Here is a 21708-nt window from a genome sequence, read left to right as displayed (position 1 = left end):
TGGGGAAAATCAGTATTCTCAAAAAGGGATAAATTATTTGGGGGGAAGAAAATTTTCTTTCTGAAAATTCTGGAGAAGCATTTTCTGTTTGAACAATAGGGACAACTCTCCCAACACAGTGCTGTTAGCCAAAGGAGCAGCAGCTGGAGCCACCTGACCAACTCTATATTTGCATGTAGTATTCAGATGGGGCAAGGGTTCCTTGTGCGGCATGGATGGGTGATGCTTCTGACATATTTTCCTGCACTGTCACACTTTTCTGGGGCTGTCTGCCCCTGTCCATGACCCATTTATTATTCCCTGGTAGGAGACTTCTGACCAGCAAAGCCAACTTCTTGGCTGCAAGATTTGGCACTTGGCACCTTAGCACAGGGAGTATTGACATTGAAGGCATGTTTCTGCATGGGTTCTGCCTGAACCGGCAATCCAGTCTTGTGCTGAATTTTCCCAGGCCTCATGGGGGTGGAAAGAGGCTTTTGCGGGGTGGTGGCCTCTACTCCATGCCGACCTGCTAGTTTCTCCTCTAGGATCTTCCCAATGTCTGTCATGATTTTCTGAGCTTCAGTATTCCCAGTAAAGGCAGCTCTCTTCTTAGCTGGGTTTCTGCCTTGCACAGATGATGAAGAGCTGCCCTTTTTCAGAGACCCTTCTTGCCCTTTGCATGTTATACCAAGATAAAGCCTTTGAAACAAGTGTTTGAACTGGCTATTAAAATTGTTTTCAGGAGAAGGCTGTCCCTTCAGTGATGGGGCTGAGGAGGACTTGCTCCCAAGTGCCTCCTTTAGTGTTCTGTCTTGAGGGTGGGGGAGTTTCCCTCTAGGTTGGCGTGTCACCAACCCTGCATCCCCTCCACCAAACTTGCCTGTTTGGGGTACCAGAGGGCACACCCTTTTTGATGCTAATGTCTTATCCTGACACTTGGATAAGACATGTGTAGGGATCCAGGGTTCTTGCCCCTGCTCTATGTTGATCCCTCTGTTGTCACAGTGGTCTTGTAGCACCTGGGGAGCTGCCATGTCCCCACTAAAGGCACTATGAAAATGAGTGAAGGAAGTCAAGGTCTTGCAAGTCAAGGTTTTGGGAGCTAAGGTCTTGGAAGCCAGGGTCTTGGAAGTCAACTTATCTGAGGCCAGAGACAACTCAGTAGAAAAGGCTGGAACCAGGCCCCGCTCCCTGCTCTCAGTTTTCATCTTCAACTCATTAAGCAACTGATTTTTAAGATCTAATGATTCGGAATCTTTGAGAACTGATATTCCTTCTGGGGGCCTTTCAATGGTTAGGGTTGATTCAACTTTACTCATATTCATATCTGTCGCTGAGGAGCTTTCTGACTCTGTGGTCGTCAGGCTGTTCGTAGACTGTGATCGAATAGCACAGAGCTCCTTTGCCTTGAATATCTCCCTGGACTTGTTAGACATTGGAAAATATTCTAAATTCTTAATCATTTTTCTCTGAATCTTTTCTTTACTATTGCTTGGACTCACTTCCTTATTCCATGATTTGGGTCTGGCCCCAGCCTGCTTTGTGGGCAACTTTGGGCTGCATTTATTGGCTATTACACTCTGTTTCTGACTGTCTTTATCTTTGTCACTGTGTGGGAAGGGCAACGAAGCCCGTCTGTCACCCTCAATTGCCTTGACATTCTCTGTAAGCTCAGGGTTGGTGTGAGAGGGTGAATGTGTTAGGGCCCTCTTATTATCCTTGCTCACAGGTGAAGTGGCAGAAAGAGGATGATCTAGAGTAGGGCCTGAAATTATTGTTCCCACCTTGTTGACATGAAAGGTACTAATGCTTTCTTTAAGGGGCTTGGAGACCCCAATTTTGGAATCCTTGCCAGAAGTAAGACTGGATGAGGAGGAAATGTTGGAGCGAACTGAGGACCAGGATGGGGTTCCTTTCATTTTGAAGATGTCTATGGATTCCTGGACCTTTTGGGGAAGCCCACACATCATCCTCTTATGAAAGAGTTTAATATGGTCTTCCAAGATCTTTTGTTTGTTGGAACCAAGCAAGGAAATATCCTGGGAGGTATTGAGGCCCTTGTCCTTACACACCAGTGGTACCAAATCTCTGTGTTTCGTTTGGCTAAGGGATTTCTCAGGACTAATCAATACTGGCTCCATAGAATGCAATGATCTATTCACGGTGCCAGGCATCTGACACACATTGATTTCCTCAAATTTCTTGCTCAAATGTATTTCTAGGGCTTCTGTCAGTTGTTTCTGAACTGAGCTCTCCTCTGAGATCTTTGATTTTTTTCCAAAAAGACTATTCAATTTGTTTTTTAGGTTTGTCTTAAAGTCAGAGTCCAGATCATTATCTGGAGCCCCCTCTGAGTCACTCAATGGATCATCTTTTGTGCCAATCTCTAGACTATTTACTTTCTTCATTCTCTCCCCTAGTGGAAGTAATTCTGAGTTCTTCTCATGGAAACTTCTGGGATGGCTCAATTGTAAATCTTTGCTACTTTGACCCTTAAACAAAGAGATCCATGAAAGTCCATAAGTGGACTTTGACTCAGATATCTCGGAAATTTCTGTTTCAGGACTCATCCTTGACAGAGACTCATGGACTCTGCGGGGCAGACCCCACCGGTGTTGAATAAGCCTTTTCTGAAGGTGGTGCTCTAGCTTCTCCCGAAGCTCTTTTTTGAGGGGAAAATCTCCCGGAATGATGGTTGTTGGAGCATAAGCCTTGGAGGACCGTCTATCAGATAAAACACTGGGAGCTGCAGGACAAAACTCTTCCTTGGATTTTTGAACCACAGAGGGTAAACCCCACAAACTTTCCTGTCCTTTCTGTAATACATTATATTCCAAGTCATGAATTTTGGATGGCATGAGAGAGTGTACCTCATCCTGGAATCTATGAATCCTCACTCCACCATCACTAACCTGAGATGAAATGGGTGGTGACAAGGTAGGGACTGAAAATTGAAGCTGGTCCTGGGGTGGGACAGGAGATTGGCACTGAAGCTGGTCCTGGGGTGGGACAGGAGATTGGCACAGTGCTTGGGTCAAGGGTTGAGATTGGATCTCAGGCAAGGACAGAGTTGGGGGAGGGGGTAGAACTAGAGATTCAGGGGCTTCAAAGGAACTAGGCATTGAATTGAAGCAGACATAGGTTGAACAGTCACCTGATTCAGGTACTATAGATTTCAAGGACTCACTATGCAAAGATGGGAGACCCCAGAAGAATTGGGTACATTTTTTAGGTAAGTTATCCTCAAAGGTCTTAGGATCTGAGGACTGGTGGTCTACCTGCAATCCCTCTGATTTGCCTTCACTGCTCTGTGAAGGAAGGGAGACAGGTGAGTCCTGTTGCTCAGCAACTGACTCTAACCTTTTCCCTGAAGAATTCAATTGGTCGTCTGGCTTAAGTTCTTTTGGAAAAGATTTTTTTTCCTTTTTCTTTTTGTTCTGCATCAGGAAATCACCCTTCTTTCTTATATGTCTCTCCAGAAGGGCCAAGACATCAGGGCATAGAAATGAGAGGTTTCCGGGCTCTACAAGGATGGCTGTAGTATCACTCTCAAAAGAGGCCTCAGGAGGATGGAGGTCGAGGAGGTTTTTGTCATCATCAGAGTGCTCCAATTTAGATGGAGACAAGTTTTCAGCATGAGACTGGTTTCCAGAGAACTCTGACACTGGAAGGCTTGCACTGTCAGTGCATGTGGTTGTTGGGACATTAGTAGACAACCCATCAGGGCTATCCACCAGAGACAAAGGGGCTTCTGGTTGGAGAACAGGTTTTGCTTCTTGACTGTCAGTTGGTGGGGGAAGGGTTGGAACAGGTGGGGGAGGAGTTGGAACAGATGGTTGAGGTGGGATATGATCCACTGGCAATTTTGAACTCAAGGGAGAAATCTCTGGTGGCAGAGAGTCACCCAGTAATGAGGGTCCAGGTAGGTCCATTAAAGGGGTAATTTGGTCAGGTGAACGAATAGAGGAAGGAAATAGAGTTGGCTCAGTTAAAGGAGTTGAAACTGAAGCTCCCGGAGGGATTGCAGAGACAACATCGGACAGAAAAACTGATGACTCTCTCACAGACGTCACGGAAGACACACGGGACACAGAATTAAGAGCATCTTCCAAGGACGCCTTACAGATCAGTTGACTGACCTTAGCTGCTGTTCTATTACACACCCTACAGAGCGGGTCTGGACATAATAGTTGCCGAAAGCGGAGGAAATCATTATTCTGGCTCATGGGACTGTAAGAGAAAGAAAGCCAAAGCTGTAACCAGAACCACTACAAGGGAAGCAAGATCTGCAGTTCTATGGGTGGTGGGGAGCCCGCTACCTGCTCTACATTCCACACATCTATGACCTCACAATACCCTCCCCTCCCAAGTTCTTTATTCACGTACCCATGGCTATGGCTATCCCTCCTGTGATTAGGGCATGTTGCGAAGAATTCCTGGGGGACTGAATAAAGCATGCTAGGAAAGGAATCAGTAAAGGGAAATGACTAATCACCTTTTCAGAATAGAAAGCAGCTTCCTCCCCTCCTCTACTTCTCTCCGGCAAGTTCTCCGACCTGGAAAACCAGGACAGTTGGTTATATATAGTAAAGGTAAAAACACAGGTTATCATTCAGGAGTTTTTACAGGAAACAGGATATTAAAGTCAGAAAGCCCTAAAAATCTGCAGATAAGGTCATAAGTGTCAGGGATAATAGTAAGAAGGTTCACAGGTATATGTGGTTCCATTTAGAAAGTACTTTCACCTGTACCATCCTACATGCTGCTCAAAACCACCACCTGAAGCACAAGGATCAGTAGCTAACTCAGGATGAATCTAATCAGCCAAGAATTAAAGTAGTTTACACCATGTCACCAGACAGAAATTCTGACTCCAAGGCAATCAGGGGTCTTTGGACATCTCACAGGGCCACCTACTCGGCAGTAAATGTCCAAGGCCCAGGTCCATCACTACTTCATTCACACCCAAGGAAGGGTGGGCAGGGCAGGGACTCTGAGGAATCTCTCAGGTCTCACTGCCTTCTCCTGAGCCTCTCTTCTGAGACCCTGTTTCCTGAGAGAGACTGCACCTAGAAACTGACATCCTCCAAGAACATGGAGCTGTAGGGAGATAGGAAAGTTCACCCTTATAGAGCTCAGGTTGAACAGGCAGAACCTTACCTTTAAATACTCCATTTCTCCTTCTCTTTGTTCCCTGACGCTGAAAACAAAAAGAAAAGAATGAGGGGCTGGGGCTCATTTCTTTTACTCCTTTTGTTAACAAGCTTAGACATTCATTAGGCAAGAATTGGACAACTCTTCATTTTTAATTAGTAGAAATTGTATTCCTTCCTTTTATTAATCTTGAAGGGCAATGAAATATTTTCAATTTTTTACTTCTTTGATAATTTCAAAGGACATTTTTGTCTGAGATTCCACATTTGATGGTCTTAAACCCTCTGCGGAAGGAGGGCATAGAATCTGAGGCCAACAGTCATGTCTGGGCTCCCCCAGGGAACCCTGTGTCCTGGGGCAGAGCTCAGGCTATAGGCTCTACTCCGAGGTCAGCACTGCTGTCCTGATCAGCCCAATATGAAGGCTGGGTGAAGCACATCTGACATGGGAATGAGACTCAGAATCTAGTCAGAAGAGACCCGTCTCCTTCAGAGAAGCCACACTCTCTATCCAAACCAATCTAGAACCCTCCATCACACCCCAAAAGATAGTCTGTGAGCTTCAGATGGAAACCTTAGTCCTTCCTGAACCTCTGACTTCTTTCCCTAAAGAGTGAAGTTCTATCTTGTCCTCAGACTTCTCAAGTCACATCTTCTTTGAGCCAACCAAACATTTAGTAATGTGAGAATGGAAATAACAAATCACATTTGACATTTCACAAAACATTTCACATTTGACAAAAATCAAGAAACTCCCTTGGGAGTTCACTCTGCTTCCTTACCTTCTTCTGGATGGCTTTATTTTTCTCGAGTGTTGGTGAAAATCGTTTCAATACCTGAAAGGACAGGTATAGAAAAAGCAACACCAACCCACTCAAAATGGGATCAATATCCCAAAGAATTGAACCAAGATCAACCATGGTTCAGTATGGCTATTCAGCAAAGAGAGAACATTCTTTTTTTTTTTTTTTTTTTTTTTTTTTGAACATTCTTCATCCTCTGAATTGGTCCTTTGCCTAAGGCAAATGAGTTCTGAGGGTGCCTGGGCTTCTCTATATCTCCAGGCTTGCATCACACACCATTGAAGAGTCACAAAGGGAAAGGATTCTGAGGGCGGGGAGAGAAGACTTGAGGAGGTTGTGCCCCTCCTCCACCTGCCCACCAGCCAGCAGATCCCTCTGCTCAGGTCTGTTGTTCCATTTCCCACTCGACTCTTTCCTCATATCATGCCTTCATTATCTCAGGGAGCATTCCTGTTTGTTTCACGTGTAACCAAGATGTTTTACATGAGTCCCTTTTTACTGTTTGGATCCCTTGACTTACACCCCACCAATTCCACTGCCTTGAAAATCTGACATACACTGCCTGTAATTTTTGCTTGTACCAAGACATTTACACTCTTGGGTCACCTACATCCTTAAATCTATCTTATCTACAGAAAGCTTTTGCTTTACTCTAACTCACATGTAAAACAAGTTAACATTTTTCATACTTATGTAGTTTTATAAGTTTCAATAGCAAATTTTTGTTTCAATCAGCCTGTAGTGTCTTCAATCACAGTGGCTCACTCTCATTAAAACTAATAATTTGTTAGTCAACACTGTGAAACAAAAATAAACATAAAAAAATCTAAATAAAATTGAAACTTCAAGTGATCTTGGAAATAAGTTTATAACGCTTGTTTTGAAGTAGTGAAGATTAAACATAACAAAGACTATTGGATGTGCTCTATTTCCCGCCCCCTGACAAATTGATCCAGTGTTTTCAAATCTGATAATCAACCATCTTCTCATTTTTTTTTCAATTCTTCATTCATTATTTTGATCTAACTTGCTTCTAGCTACCTGAAATTCAAATATTCCCTGCCTCCATATCAATTTCATAATGCTTATATGACTTTCTCAAACCAGGAAGAGGTTATGGTGTGCTAAGGAATTGAACCCTCAGTCCTTGGTGGCAGGGAGCCACCAAAAATGTCAGAACCTTAGGGCAGATTCTAGTCTTGAAGAGCATTACCCTTGTGGGACACATAATTTTGATATTTTCCTAAGAAAATAAGAGTGTCTTGCCATGAAAAAAGCTATTAAGATCTGTGCTATATAAGCACCCTACTACTAATGGAAAATCAACTGCCTATCATACATGATTCAAGCAAAACTTTTGATATTTAAATAGCCCCAATATTGCCCCAGCCTTCTTCTTACACCTGCTTTTTTAAACCCTTTATCATCATGACAGCTATCCTCCTAACTGTCCCCTAACTTGTCATGTCTTTTTTAAACCCTGAAACCTCTTATCTGATGCCCATAACCCAGCAGCATTATTGATCTCTGTGACAGGATAAGGCAGCCTCCAAGCCAAGCAGTCTCTATTCAGTTAGGCAGGAGCAGGTACCCTGCCTTGAAGATCCCCCATCCTTTTGATATGCAGCCTCAGTCAGGTTTCCATTTAACAAATATTTACTAGTGAAGACTAGGAGACATGGACAGCTATAAGTCACAGGCTCTGCCCTTATCCTTAAGGAGCTCATGTTGAGACTGTAGAGATAAGTCCTACACAGTTGGAAAGCTGTACAAAGGCAGAAGAAAGGTCCAGAACCCCTTAGCATTTGTTAATTCCCAAGAGATTTGTGGAGTAGATCAGAGACTGTGGGTGTTAACAGCTAGAACACATCATGCTCTGTACCAAGGCTTCCCTGCCTGTCTCCCCAGTTTTCTGAAACAAAATCACAATCCTTTGGGAAGATAAAGAAAATCTTTTCTCTCTCTCTCTCTCTCTCTCTCTCTCTCTCTCTCTCTCTCTCTCTCTCCCTTTCTCCCTCTCTCTCTCTCTCTCTCTCTCTCTCTCTCTCTCTCTCTCTCTCTCTCTCTCTCTTTTGGCAGGGGGTGGGTACTGGGGATTGAACTTAGGGCCACTCGACCACTAAGCCCCATCCCCAGCCTTATTTTGTATTTGAGATAGGATCTCATTGAGTTTCTTAGCACCTCCCCATTGCTGAGGCTGACTTAGAACTCATGATCCTCCTGTCTCAGCCTCCCAAGCTGCTGGGGATCACAAGCATGTGCCATAGTGCCCAGCACCTGTTCTCTTTAAAATGGCATTGTTGGCTATGTATTCTTTTTTTTTTTTTTTTTTCAGAAGAAGATATATTTAATTTTATTTTTCTATATTTTATTGTTACATTATAGTTTCACATAATGGTAGGATTCATTGTTACAGATTCATACATACACACAATATAACAATATAACTTGGCCAATATCATTCCCCAAGATTTCCTCTTTTCCTCACTTTCTCCCTTCCACTGGCCCCTTTCCTCTACTCTTCTGATCTTCCTTCAATTTTCATGAGGTTCTCTTCAACCATTCTTTTCCTCTTTCCTCTATAGTTTCTACATGAGAGAAAAAAGCACACAACCCTTGACTTTCTGAGTTTGGCTTATTTTAGTTAACATAATATTCTCAAGTTCCATCCATTTTCCTGAAAAATGACATGATTTAAAACTCCTTTGTGTATGTACGCCACAGATTCCTTTCACAGATTCACAGATCCATTCATCCATGTGGGACACCTAGGCTGGGTCAATAGTTTGACTATTGTGAATTGTGCTGCTACAGTATATTTCTTAGGATAAATGCCAAGGAGTGGTATAGCTGGATCATAAGGTGTTCCCATGCCTAGTCTTTAGAGGAACCTCCATACTGATTTTCATAAAGGTTGTACTAATTTACAACCCTACCAGCAGGATAAAAGTATTTCTTTTAAAAAATAAATGTTGGCAAGGATGTGAGGGAAAAATATATAATCATCCATTGTTGGTGGAACCAACCTAGGTGTACTTCAACAAATGGGTAAAGAAAATGTGGTATATATACACAATGTAATTTTACTCAGCCATAAAGAAGAATTATGGCATTGTAGAGGTCTTTCACCTCCTTGGCTAGATTTATTCCTAAGGTCATTGGGTTTTGAGATTTTTTGGTTTATTTTTTGTTTATTTGGGGGTTTTTTTTTAAGCTATTTTGGATAAGATTTCTCAGCAGATTCATTGTTGATATAGAAGAAAATTATTGACTTTTGTATGTTGATTTTTTAACCTGTTACTTAGTTGAATTTATTAATTCTAGCAGTCTTCTGGTAAATATTTATGGATCTTATACGTATGGGTTCATGTCTGCAAACATATAAACATATCTGATAATTTGACTTCTTCCTCTCTTATTTTTATCCTTTTTTTTTCCTTCTCTTGCCTAATTGCTCTGACTAAATTCCTAGAACTACATTGGACTAGAGTGGTAAAAGCAGTCACCCTTGTCCCAAATCTTAAAGGAAATACTTTCAATTTTCCTCCATTCACAAAGATGTTGGTTTCAGACTTATCATAAATAGCCTTTATGATGTCAACATAAGATCATTCTATCCTAGGCTAAAGAAAAATTAAAGGGACATGAATAGGAAAAGAAGAGTTCAAACTATCCCTATTTGCCAATGACATGACTCATGATTCTCTATTTAGGAAAAAAAAAACTGTACCAAAAACTTTTAGAACTCATAAACAAATTCAACAAAGTAGCAGGATATAAAATCAACACCCATAAATCAATTGTGTTCCTATAGACCAATGATAAATTAGCTAAAAAAATAAATTAGGAAAGCTATCCCATTCATAATAGCCTCAAAAAAAAAAAAAAAAAAAAAGAAGAAGAAGTACTTAGGAATCAATCTAACAGTAGAGGTGAAAGACCTATACAATAAAAACTACAGAACACTCCAGAAAGAAATTGAAGAAGACCTTAGAAAATGCAAAATCCCCCATGTTCATGGATAGGCAAATTAATATTATCAAAATGGTCATGCTCTCAAAAGCACTAAACAGATTTAATGTAATTCCCATTAAAATTCCAATGATGTTCTTCATAGAAATGGAAAAAGCAGTTATGAAATTTATTTGGAAAAACAAGAAGCCCTGAATAGCCAAAGCAATCCTTAATGAGAAAAGTGATGCAGGAGGCATCACAACACCAGATTTTACATTATACTGCAGAGCCATAGTAACAAAAATGGCATGGTACTGGCACCAAAACAGACATGAAGACCAGTGGTACAGAATAGAAGACACAGAGACAAACCCACATAAAAACAGTTATCATACTAGACAAAGGCACCATAAGCATACATTGGAGAAAAGATAGCCTCTCCAACAAATGGGTGCTGGGAAAACTGAAAGTCCGTGCATATCAAAATGAAATTAAACCCCTATCTCTCACCCTGCACAAAACTTAACCTGAAGTGGATCAAGGACCTAGGCATTAGACCTGAGACCCTGAACCTACTAGAAGAAAAAGCAGGCCCAAATCTCCATCATTCAGGTTAGGAACCAACTTCCTCAACAAGATTCCTAAAGCACAAGAAGTAACATCAAGTATCAATAAATAGGATGGTATCAAACTAAAAACTTTTTCACTGCAAAGGAAATAAGAATGTGAAGAGAGAGCCTATGGAATGAGAGAAAATCTTTGTCACCGCAACATACACACACACACACACACACACTAATCTCCAGGATATATAAAGAACTCAAAAACTTAACACCAAAACCACAAATAACCCATCAATAAATGGGCAAAGGACTTGAACAGACACTTCACAGAAGAAGAATTATGACCAGTCAACAAATATATGAAAAAATTTTCAACATCCCTAGCATTTAAAGAAATGCAAATTAAGACTACATTAAGATTTTTATCTCACTCCAGTCAGATGGCAATTATCAACAATCAAGTAACAATAAATGTTGGGGAGGATGTGGGGGGAAAGGTACTGCAAATTGTTGCAACCACTCTGGAAAGCAGTATGGAGATTCCTCAGAAAACTTGGAATGGAACCACCATTTGACCCACTCATCCCACCAAAAGGACTTAAAATCAGAATACTACAGTGACAAAGCCACATCAATGTTTATAGAAGCTCATTTCACAATAGCTAAGCTATGGAACCAACCTAGGTACCCTTCAACAAATGAATGGATAAAGAAAATGTGGTAGGGGTGAGGATGTGGCTGAGTGGCAGAGTACTTGTCTTGCATGTGTGAAGCACTGGGTTCGATCCTTAGCACCACACAAAAACGAAATAAATAAATGAAGGCATGCTGTCCATATACAACTGTAAAAAAAAAAGAAAAATGTGGTATATATACACAATGGAATATTACTCGGTCATGAAGAAAACTAATGACATTTTCCAGCAAATGGATGGAACTGAAAACTATCATGCTAAGTGACATAAGCCAATTCCCAAAATACAAAAGCTGAATGTTCTCTCTGATATGTGGATGCCAGCACACAATAAGGGGTGCAGTGTTGGTAGGAAGAATAGAAGTTCATTGGATTAAACAAAGAGGAATGAAGGGAAGGGAGGGGGAATGGGAATAGGAAAGACCATAAAATGAATCAGACATAACTTGTCTATGTTTAAATAAGAATACACAACCAATGTAACTCCACATTGTGTATAACCACAAGAATGGGAAGTCATACCCCATGTATGTATATATGTCAAAGTACACTATATATAGATAGATGCACACACACACACACACATATATATATATATACATATATATGACAATACAACAAGTACACAGACACCACATACACACACGCGCGCGCATGCATACACACACAAACACACACACGGGAGGAAAAAAGATTCGTAATGAAAAATGAAAGAATTATCTTCACTGAGGTGGTCAAAACTGTTGATGGGCATGGACGGCCACTGCCTGTGCCGGACTGTCCTCGTTTCCATTTTTCTTGAGCTATGTGCCAAGAGAAAGAGAAAGAGCAAGGGTTGGATGTTTCTGACCCCTTTCTTTTTCTGTGTTGCTCACTAAGCTTCCAGTTGGAGGCCTTAAACCGAAACTGGTTGGAATAGCTCTCGACTTCCCTCCTCAACAGTATAAGGCAGGATGGCATGGGGGGTACTGTCGATCGAAGTTCTGTCTGAACAGACCAGAAGGATGCACTGCCAGGGAAGGGCTGCAGCAAAGTTTTAAAAGGGAAGTTACAGCGGCTGGGGTTTAGCTCTACTCAGGCCTGAAGGATTTTGTTGGTGGGTACCTGTTCTGGAAAGATTAGACCAACTCACTCCTTGGACCAGGCAGATGCTGGTCTCTGCTGGGAGTCTGGATCTCGGGAGCCTCTCAAGAATTCTATTCACAGGGCAGGGGAGCCAACCCTGGGCTGGTCTTACACATACCTCTGCACACTAATACAGCCTTCCCAGGCTCAGTCCCTGAGAGCAGGCTCAGTACCAGCCTGCTCAGCACCACCAGCTGCAGCATGGCCTCCTCAAGGTGGCTCTCACCTCAGCTCTGCGCTGGCCAGTTGAGAAACACAGAGCGCTTTTCAAACACTGCTTCACTGTGCAGCCTTGGGATCTGCTAAATTCAGACAGCTTTCCTGATCCGCACTTTTTTGTTGTTGTTGTTGCTGTTTTTTTTGTTTGTTTGTTTGTTTGTTTGTTTGTTTAAGAGAGAGAGAGTTTTCAGTGGACACAATATCTTTATTTTATTTTTATGTGGTGCTGAGGATCGAACCCAGTGCCGCACACATGCCAGGCGAGCTCGCTACTGCTTGAGCCACATTCCCAGCCCGTGATCTGCACGTTTTTTAGGCAAAATTTGTTCATTGTGTTTCTTTCTCTGTTTCTGTGAACTAGCACCCCTAATGCTAACACCAAGGTCCTCTTTCTTGTTCTTAATTCAATGCACCCAAATTTCTGAGACTCTAAGAGATTCTGACTGTCTCATCTTGAACTCCAGTGAATTCTGTCTTTTACCGAGCTCACTGAGAAACAGTTCTGCTGCTGCTTAAATCCTGAGTCATAAAGCAACTGAAAATGCAGGCTTCCTCTAATCTGCCATCTTGAATCCTATGGCCAGTATGACTAGATATTCTTAAATACACATATGTGCCTAGAGTTAAAACCTGCAAGAAGTTTTTATAATAATGCTTTTCCCAAATGCTAATAAGATTCTTTCCAGAATATGATAGAAGGTCCTTCACAACTTAAAAGAGTCAGAGACTAAATGCATCAATTGTTTGGTGCCACCAATAAACTCCATTGATATTAAGTGATGGAGCTTCTTAACACTTACCCTTCCTATACTAACATCAACTGTACATAATCATTTGTTTGTCCAATTCACATAACCTTTACTTCCAGCAATCTCAATGGATTTTTCACAACTACTCTGCAAGGTGAGTAGCACAGGTATTGGTAAGCCCATTTTCTCAGTGAATAAAACCAAGATCAAAGAGGGTAAGACACTGAGAGTGGTGACTTCTATAGATTACACAGCAAAGGAGGAGCAGAGCCCTGACTAATAAATCCCCTACAGTCTCAATGCTTCTATTTAAAACAATATTAATAAGTGATTTCTTAGAACAAGACATAGGCCCTAGTCCCAAAATTAAAGAAGTTGTGTGGCTAAAAATGTGCATCTGTCCATTAAATGCTGGCAAATTTGGGAAGTTAAGAAAGCTATTTTGGGTGCCCTGTCACCTCTCAGGTAACTTCCTTTCTGATCTTAGCAGTGTCTCTAGTGTTTTTTTCTCAATTGTCTTCTTAAAGTCTAGGGTTTTTTTATTAAATCATATTAAATTATATAAAAATCCATGTATTTATTGGTGCATTATAGTTGTACATAATGATGGGATTTGTTGTTACATATTCATACATACACACAATGTAACAATAGAATTTGGCCAATATCACTCCCCAACACTTTCTCCCTTCCTCCCCACCTCCCATTCTTTGGTCCCTTTCCTCTACTGATCTCCCTTTGCTTTTTATGATGTCAACCCCCATCTTTCTTTTCCTTTTTCCTCTCTAACTTCTGCATCTAAGAGAGAACATATGAACCCTGACATTCTGAGTTTGGCTTATTTCACTTAACATAATAGTCTCTGGTTCCATCCATTTTCCTGAAAATTACATAATTTCATTTTTCTTTATGTAAAGTCTGTTTTTAAGAAATATTAACTACATACCATGATCCCCACTGAGCTAAAAATGAATAACAGTAAAGCTTCATCCCTCCTGGGGATATATTCTCAGGAAAAACATTCACTCATTTACATTTATCTAAACTGTAAGACTTCTATATGCTCCCACTAGAGCACTTCAGGGAGACATTGGGTGGTGGCTGAGATAGCTTCCTCTACAATGAAGTCATCCCTTTGTTGTCCCCTAACATCTCCCCATTTACCTACAAAGGTACATAAGATACAGAAAGGTACAAAGATACAGAAGTCTTATCCCAAATTTCTCAATTGCTTATATTGTCTCCAAGGAGGAGTATTTGCCCAAAGCTCTACTAGAGTAATATGCTACTATGTGAGGATTCTTAGTATGGATAAGTTCTTAGTTTAGGACTTTTGTATATTCTCAATTTCCTAGGAACTTTTCTCAATACTCTCTCATTGTCGTCCTGACCACTGTCCCTGGGAGAAACCTCTTAAAGGCGCCTGTTTTCAGGATACCCCAAAGCCTAAAGAGAATCATTCGTTGCAGTTTATTTTAAAACTGCATTGAAAAAAGATTCATTATAGGAGGTTCTTCATACATTCACACAATATACATCTATCTCTACTATGTGATGCTTCCAGTACTGTATAAATGTCAAAAAAAATATGACATTGCCTCTGCCCTCAAGTAGATTTTAGTTCAAGAAGTGAGATCCCAAAACAACTATAAAACAATGTGATGCAAACTATAAAAGAAGTAGGAATAATACACAGTGGGAACTTATATAAATGAACAAGTAGTTTTTCTGCCAGGATTAAGTGGGGAGAGATGGGTCAGGGAATCAGGGAATACTCCCTCAAGTTGGGCCTTATGAGATAGTCATGCTTCCTCCCTCCTCCTTGTCTTCTTCTTCCTCCTCCTCCTCCTCTTTCTTCTATACTTGAGATTGAATCCAGGGCCTCGAATGTGCTAAGAAAGTTCTCTTTGAGACAGGATCTCAGTAAGTTGTCCATGAACTTGTGATCCTCCTGCTTCAGCCTCTTGAAAAGTCAGAATTACAAGAATGTGCCACCATGCTTGTTTTCTTCTTTTTTTAATAGACTCTATTCTTAGAACAGTTTTAGATTCCTAGAAAAATTAAGTGGAAAGTATAGATGATTCTCATAGCCCCCTATTCCCATGCAGTCACAGCCTCCCCTACTATCAGCATCCCAAGTTAGTGTACATTTGTTGCAAATTGATGCACCTACACTGACACATTATTATCACTTCAAGCCATAGTTTACATTAAGCTTCAATTTTTATGTTGTACAACCTATAGGTTTTGACAAATGTATAATGATATGTATCTAATACTCTGTTTTCATAAAATATGGTTTAACTGCCCTAAAAATTCTGTGCTCCACCTATTCATCCCTCTCTCCCTTCCCACTAGTCCTGAAAGCCACTGATGTTTTTACTGTCTCCACAGTTTTGCCTTTTCTAGAATGTCACATAGTTGGAATTTTGTGTTCTATAGCCTTTTCAGATTGCAATATTTCACTTGGTAATGATCATTAAGTTTCCTACATATTTTTTCATGGTTTAATAGCTCATTTCTTCTTAGTATTAAATAATAACCATACAATTTACACATTAAAATTATATAATTTAATAACATTTATCCACAACCACAGTCAATTTTAAAACATTTCATCACTTCTACTTAATTTTCTTTTTTCTATTAGTTGCTCAAGACAATACAATGATCTTGACATATCATACATTTGATTCAAATAGGGTATGAATTCTCATTTTTCCACATGTACAGATTGCAGGATCACATTGGTTATACAGCCATGTATATACATACTGCAATACTAGAGTCAGAATACTACTGACTCTACTTAATTTTCACTCTTCAATATTTGCACTCTAACCCCCAGCCCTTATCAACTTTCTTGCTCTACATATTCTTGCTTTGAATATCACTGTTTTTTTTTTAAAGAGAGAGGGAGAGAGAGAAATTGTTTTTAATATTTATTTTTTAGTTTTCGGTGGACACAACATCTTTATTTTTTTATTTTTATGTGGTGCTGAGGATCGAATCCAGCGCCCCGTGCATGCCAGGCAAGCGCGCTACCACTTGAGCCACATCCCCAGCCCGAATATTTTAATAGGCTAAACATTACATGGACATTCACTCCAGACATTTCACATACATGGGATCATACAGTATATGCCCTTTGTGTCTGGCTTCTTTTACTTCGTAGGTTCACCTATGTTGTAGCATCTATCAATACTTCTTATGTTCTTATGTTTAAATAATATTTCATTGTGTGGATGTACCACATTTGTGGTTCATTTTGGTTGTATTTCACACAAGCGTCAGTACCCAGTGGTTGGGGAGGAGGCAACTTTTGTTCACCACAGATAGTTTGAGAAGCTATAGTTAAACAAACATGCTCTGAGAAGCCTTGGTATGAGGGTTAATTTTATGTGTAAACTTGACTGGACCATGGAGCATCCAGATATTTTTCAAACATTACTTCTAGTTGTGTGTGTGTGCATGTGTTTCTAAATGAGGTAAGCATTTGAATTATTTGGCTCAGGAAAGCAGATGGCCTTTCCCAATACTGATGGGCTGACTAGAACAAGAAAATAAGGAAGGGAGACTTTGTCCCTTTTTTCTACCTGCCAGCATGAGCAGTCTGAGTCTGCCATCAGACTGAGATTTACACCAGTGGCTTCCCTTTTTCTCAGGCCTTTGGACTTGGATTGAACGACACCACCAGCTTTCTGGGTCTCCAGGTTGCAGTCCACTGGACTTCCATATCTCCATAATTGGGTGAGCCAATTCTTCTTAATGAATCTCTTCATATATAATGTGTGTGTGTGTGTGTGTGTGTGTGTGTGTGTGTGTGTGTGTGTGTCCTATTGGTTCTGTTTCTCTGGGGAAGCCTAACTAATATGCTTGGGATGAAATCAGCAGATTACTGGGGAGAATCTTCCCTCTTCCAATAAGAAGGGAGAAAAAATAAATTCCCCTATATTGTGGGCCCTATTTTGAAGAAGGAAAAGACTCTCCCAATTGACTTTGACTTTCTTATTTTTCTCTTGCTTTCCTTACAATTAACCTGTCCTTATTCATAGTCCCTGGTAAGAATTTTATCTGCAAAAGCTTTGAATATCACTGTTTTAATAGGCTAAACATTACATGGGCATTCACCTACTTTCCCCATTAGAACTTTTATTACAAGAATCAAAGTATTCAAATGGCTCTCCTAAGCCATTAAGAGCAAAACAACTTTGAGCTAGAGTAACACAAGTAATTACTAAACTGAGCTGGATTCCTTTGCTATGCTCTTGGCACTAAGGTATGGAAACTCCAGAGTCCTATAAGAGGTTTGAAGAAAAAAAAAATGTTTAAGACAAATTTCATGGATCAAATTTTCTCATTAAAAATACATTTTAGAAAATCATTTTAGGTTAACTTGCTAGGGCAACTACCCAGCAAGGAAACATGTACAGCAATTTGGCAAATTGAAGTTTTCGTTTCTCTTTTAAAAGAAAATGAAGACAAAACACAATTAAAAATACAATTTAAAAAAACATAACCTAAGTGTGTTTTTTGATTCTTTTTGTAATTAAAGCTTTGCAATTAAAGTTTTGCTGGGGAGCAACCTGTGTTTCTAATCTTATTCTCTATGAAGGGCTAGTGCAGGCACTAGGAGGTGAGACTTCCACTACACTCAGAGCTAGAAGTAGTCTTGGAAAACCTTCCAATCTGAGAAAGCTAGCCTGACTTTCTCTTTTCCCAATTTGGAAATTGAGGCCCAGGCAGGTTATTTCTTTTCTCCTTAATCCTTTGGTGTATGTGTATGTATGCATGTGCACACTTTGTTTTATCTCAGGGAGCTGGGAAACTGGATGTTTGCAAAATTTTAACATAAATTACACAAACAATATAAGACTTCCTTTCCAAAATCCTAAATCACCTTCTGGTACTAAGGCAGAGGCTCAATGAGTGCCAAATTTCATCTAGTGTTGCCTTGAAATGTTTAGTTTTTACCTAAATGAATGAATTTCACAGACAATTGAGAAAGAATGCTTTTTTGGTGAAAATCTAACTGAAATATAGTATGTGCCTTCTGAAATAAAATAAGATGAATGTAACTTCAACATTCCTTGGGAACCCAAGTTATTGTAACATGCAAGAGTGGTGTTCCAGAGGGGCAAGGACAGATAGTCTGGGACAAAGAAACAAATGTGCATGGACTCCAGTAATGACCCCTAAAATCTGCCATTGTTGTTAAAAAAAAATCTGTTACTTGTGGTTTGATAATTTATCTCTTCTTCATATAGACACAGTGATTGTTAATCAAATATACTCATGCACAAAGTCCATTGACCTGTGACAAAACTGCCTTTAGCAGGTCACAGGACTAGTTTTAGGAAATAAAAGGCTTTAGATAACTATATGTCCCCTCAAGATAAAAGGAACTATAGGGAGGATATGAAGTAGAACTACTGTTTGGTGTGTACTTCATATAGCCCTAAACCTTCATGCACATAATGTCTTAACTATATTGAGAGAGGAGAAATATTTGTCTCATTTTAAAACTAAAAAGACTGAAACTCAGAAATAGCAAATAACACCATAGAGATAAAAATTGACAAAGTGAGGATATGACCCAATTTTGCTGTGGTCTCAAGCCTTCTTCTCCACTTACCACCACAATATGCCAGAGAAGAAAGAGACATCCTTGACTTGTCAATTATCATACCAACAGTTATCTTTTGCTGTATTACAAACTACCTCCAGTACTTAGTGACTTAACACAATGACCACATCATTTGCTTACAGCTATCATTTGGTTGGGGCTTAGCTGGGTAATTCCTCTGTTGATTTACCAATGATCATTCATGTGAATTCATCCATTTGAGAGGTCCCCAAGGTGCTAGATTTGACTAGGACATTGAGATGGTCTGGTTCTCTTCTCTTTCTGTCACCTCAGGGGCTCTTCTCCTTATGTTGCTTCACTGATGGCCTCTTCATAAAGACCCTCCTGCAAGATAACAAAGTTCTTATATGGACCACTGGGGCCACAATGCAACAATTGCTACAATAATTTTCTTCCACATTAGCACCACCAACTCCTGCTATTTCTTCTATTGCCTATGCTTACGTCCAGCTCTTCTCTGCTAATCATTACTCTACCTTCTCCTACCATGTCTCAGCTTCTCTGAATCATAACTGGTCTTCCATAGCCAGACATAAACATTGGACTCCCTTTTTACAGACTAATCACATCATATTAATTCTATTCTTTAGGTTGTCGATCTTTATAGTTATGACATTTTATTTATAGAAATTCCTTTATTTTGGTTGTTATTTTTTCCTTCACTTAAATCCAGAAGTCTGACTGAAAGGAAAACAAGACAGTACTGCATCAAAGAGCAACTCATATGAATACACTCAAATGCCTTGTCCCTATAAATAAAATCTAAAATCTATTATTTCCCTCCTTTAATTTTAAATGCAATAAAATAAGATACCCAGTTCAGGGGCTGAAGCAACAAATCTACATTTACCATGTTGTACATGCTTTAAATGCCCATAGAAGTCATTCACCAGGCAGAAAAATGGGAGAAATATGCAGGAATCGGGTAATTCCTGGCATTACAATTCCAAGCCACATCAGGTTTCTTCTTGCACAAGGCCAAATAAAATAAGACCAGATTAAATTGCCATTGAGTCATTCAACCTCCTCATCACTGTTTTCTGCTGTCAGAAGAGATTCAATAGTGCCAAGAATTATCCAGGGCCTGGAGAACCAGGAGTACAGGTACCTCCATTAGGAAGGGAGGGGAAAAAAAGAAATTATGAAAGTCCTGGTAAAGATCCTTGCAGAAAGTTATCATGGTCTTCCATTTTGAATACTACAGAATTAAAATGAAAGTTAAAAATTGAAATGCCACTTACCCTTCAAGAGTTTCTAAGTCTATTCACTGGTTATGGATGTCATTGTATCTTTTATTCTGTTCCCTGAGGCCAATCATTGGATCCTAGATTACTGAATTACATTTTTACCAGATATTTAGGTGATAAAATGGAAAAGAATTATAATTGGCTTGACTGGTTATACATCTAAATTGCTTAAGTGAAAGGCACCTAAGAATGTTTCCATTATTATTTAGATGAATTCATTGACTTTGCTGCTGTCTCTGTGCTATAGTCAGAAAATTTGACTGAATGCACAGTGTATATGTAAATTCAATCTTGGTGATGGTTAATTTTATGGTTAGCTGGGCAACAGGGTGCCCAGATAACTGGTTAAACCTATGTCTGAGTGTGTCTGTGAGCTCATTCCTGGAAGAGATTAACATTTGAATTGGTGGGTTGCTTAAAGCAGAAGATATCTGTTGAGGGTGGACATCGTCCAATCCATTAAGGATCTGAATAAAACAAAAAGGTAGATGAAGCTTAAATGAGCTCTACCTGACTGCTGGAACTGAGACACTGGTCTTCTGCTCTTAGCACTCCTGGTTGTTGGATCTTCAGACTCAAAGGAGAATCTATACCATGGTCCCTCTAGCTCTCAAGCCTTCGAACTACACCACTGGCTTCCCTGGGTCTCCAGTACAGAAGATGGATTCTAGAGCTTTTCAGCCCCTATCACTTGTGAGCCAATGTCTGATAATAGCTCTCTCTCACACACATACACAGGTGCTAGAAATATATAAATATGTATAGCATATGTGTGTGTGTGTAAAGATTTTAAATGTCCTTTCTAAAGATTTTAAATGTCATTTCTAAATCCTCACTCAAACAAGACATTTCATACTTGAATTAAAAAACAAGATGGGTTTCTGAGCTTAAAATCTATCTAAAACATCATATAGCAAAGGACTAATTGCTCAAAGAACATAAAATTTAAATATTTCTATTTTTTAAATAACATACACAATATTTTGGAAAAAAAAAAAAGGAAAAGTGGATTGCAAAAATGATAGTCAGAAAATATGGTAAAAGGGCTGGGATGTAGCAAGTGGACAGTTCACTGTATTAAATGGCTCTTTTTCTTTGGAATTGGTCAGTGAGAAGTACTGGAAAGTAAATAAACCCATGGAACTTTATTACGCACCCACCAAGGAGCACAAATGAGCTTTTAAAAACCAATTCTGAGACTGAACTTTTTTATACCCTGTTTCTTTAATATTAAAGATGTACCACCATTACTTTTATGGACAGATCTTGGATATGTTGTTCAAGTTTTCTTTCTGAGCCAGACTCGTTTACACTTTTAGAATCATTTCCCCTTAATTTAAGATTTACTTTTTGGAAGGGACTATAGTTATTCAGTACTTTTGCTTTCCTTTGAAGAATATATCTAAGTTGTGTGCTATCACAAAGTTTGGTTCCATTGGGAGCACCTTTGACCTGGGAATTTTTCATAGTTCTGTATTCTTAAGTGAAGATTCAGTTGGCCGTCCCTTTCCGTCTCCCCTCAAAAGTTTTTTAGGCCTACAGATTGTTAATATGTATTCTGACTTTTTTTCC

At 39.7% G+C, this 21708-nt stretch overlaps 1 protein-coding gene across 1 annotated transcript in view; it reads right to left on the bottom strand.

The window, feature by feature from the left end:
• Nucleotides 1-293: 293 nt before the first annotated feature.
• LOC139701476 (spermatogenesis-associated protein 31D1-like) overlaps nt 294-21708 on the bottom strand; it is a 50356-nt gene continuing 28941 nt past the window's right edge. The window contains exons 2-4 of the mRNA XM_071600393.1: nt 5143-5182; nt 4478-4538; nt 294-4212 (exon numbers count right to left, since the gene is read on the bottom strand). Of these exons, the coding sequence (XP_071456494.1) occupies nt 294-4212; nt 4478-4538; nt 5143-5182 (4020 nt within the window). The remainder of the gene's footprint in view (nt 4213-4477; nt 4539-5142; nt 5183-21708) is intronic.

Source organism: Marmota flaviventris, chromosome 13 (assembly GCF_047511675.1).
Source record: "Marmota flaviventris isolate mMarFla1 chromosome 13, mMarFla1.hap1, whole genome shotgun sequence".
Taxonomy (NCBI): domain Eukaryota; kingdom Metazoa; phylum Chordata; class Mammalia; order Rodentia; family Sciuridae; genus Marmota; species Marmota flaviventris.
Note: the sequence above shows the minus strand (reverse complement) of the source record. Positions and strands in the feature narration are given on the sequence as shown.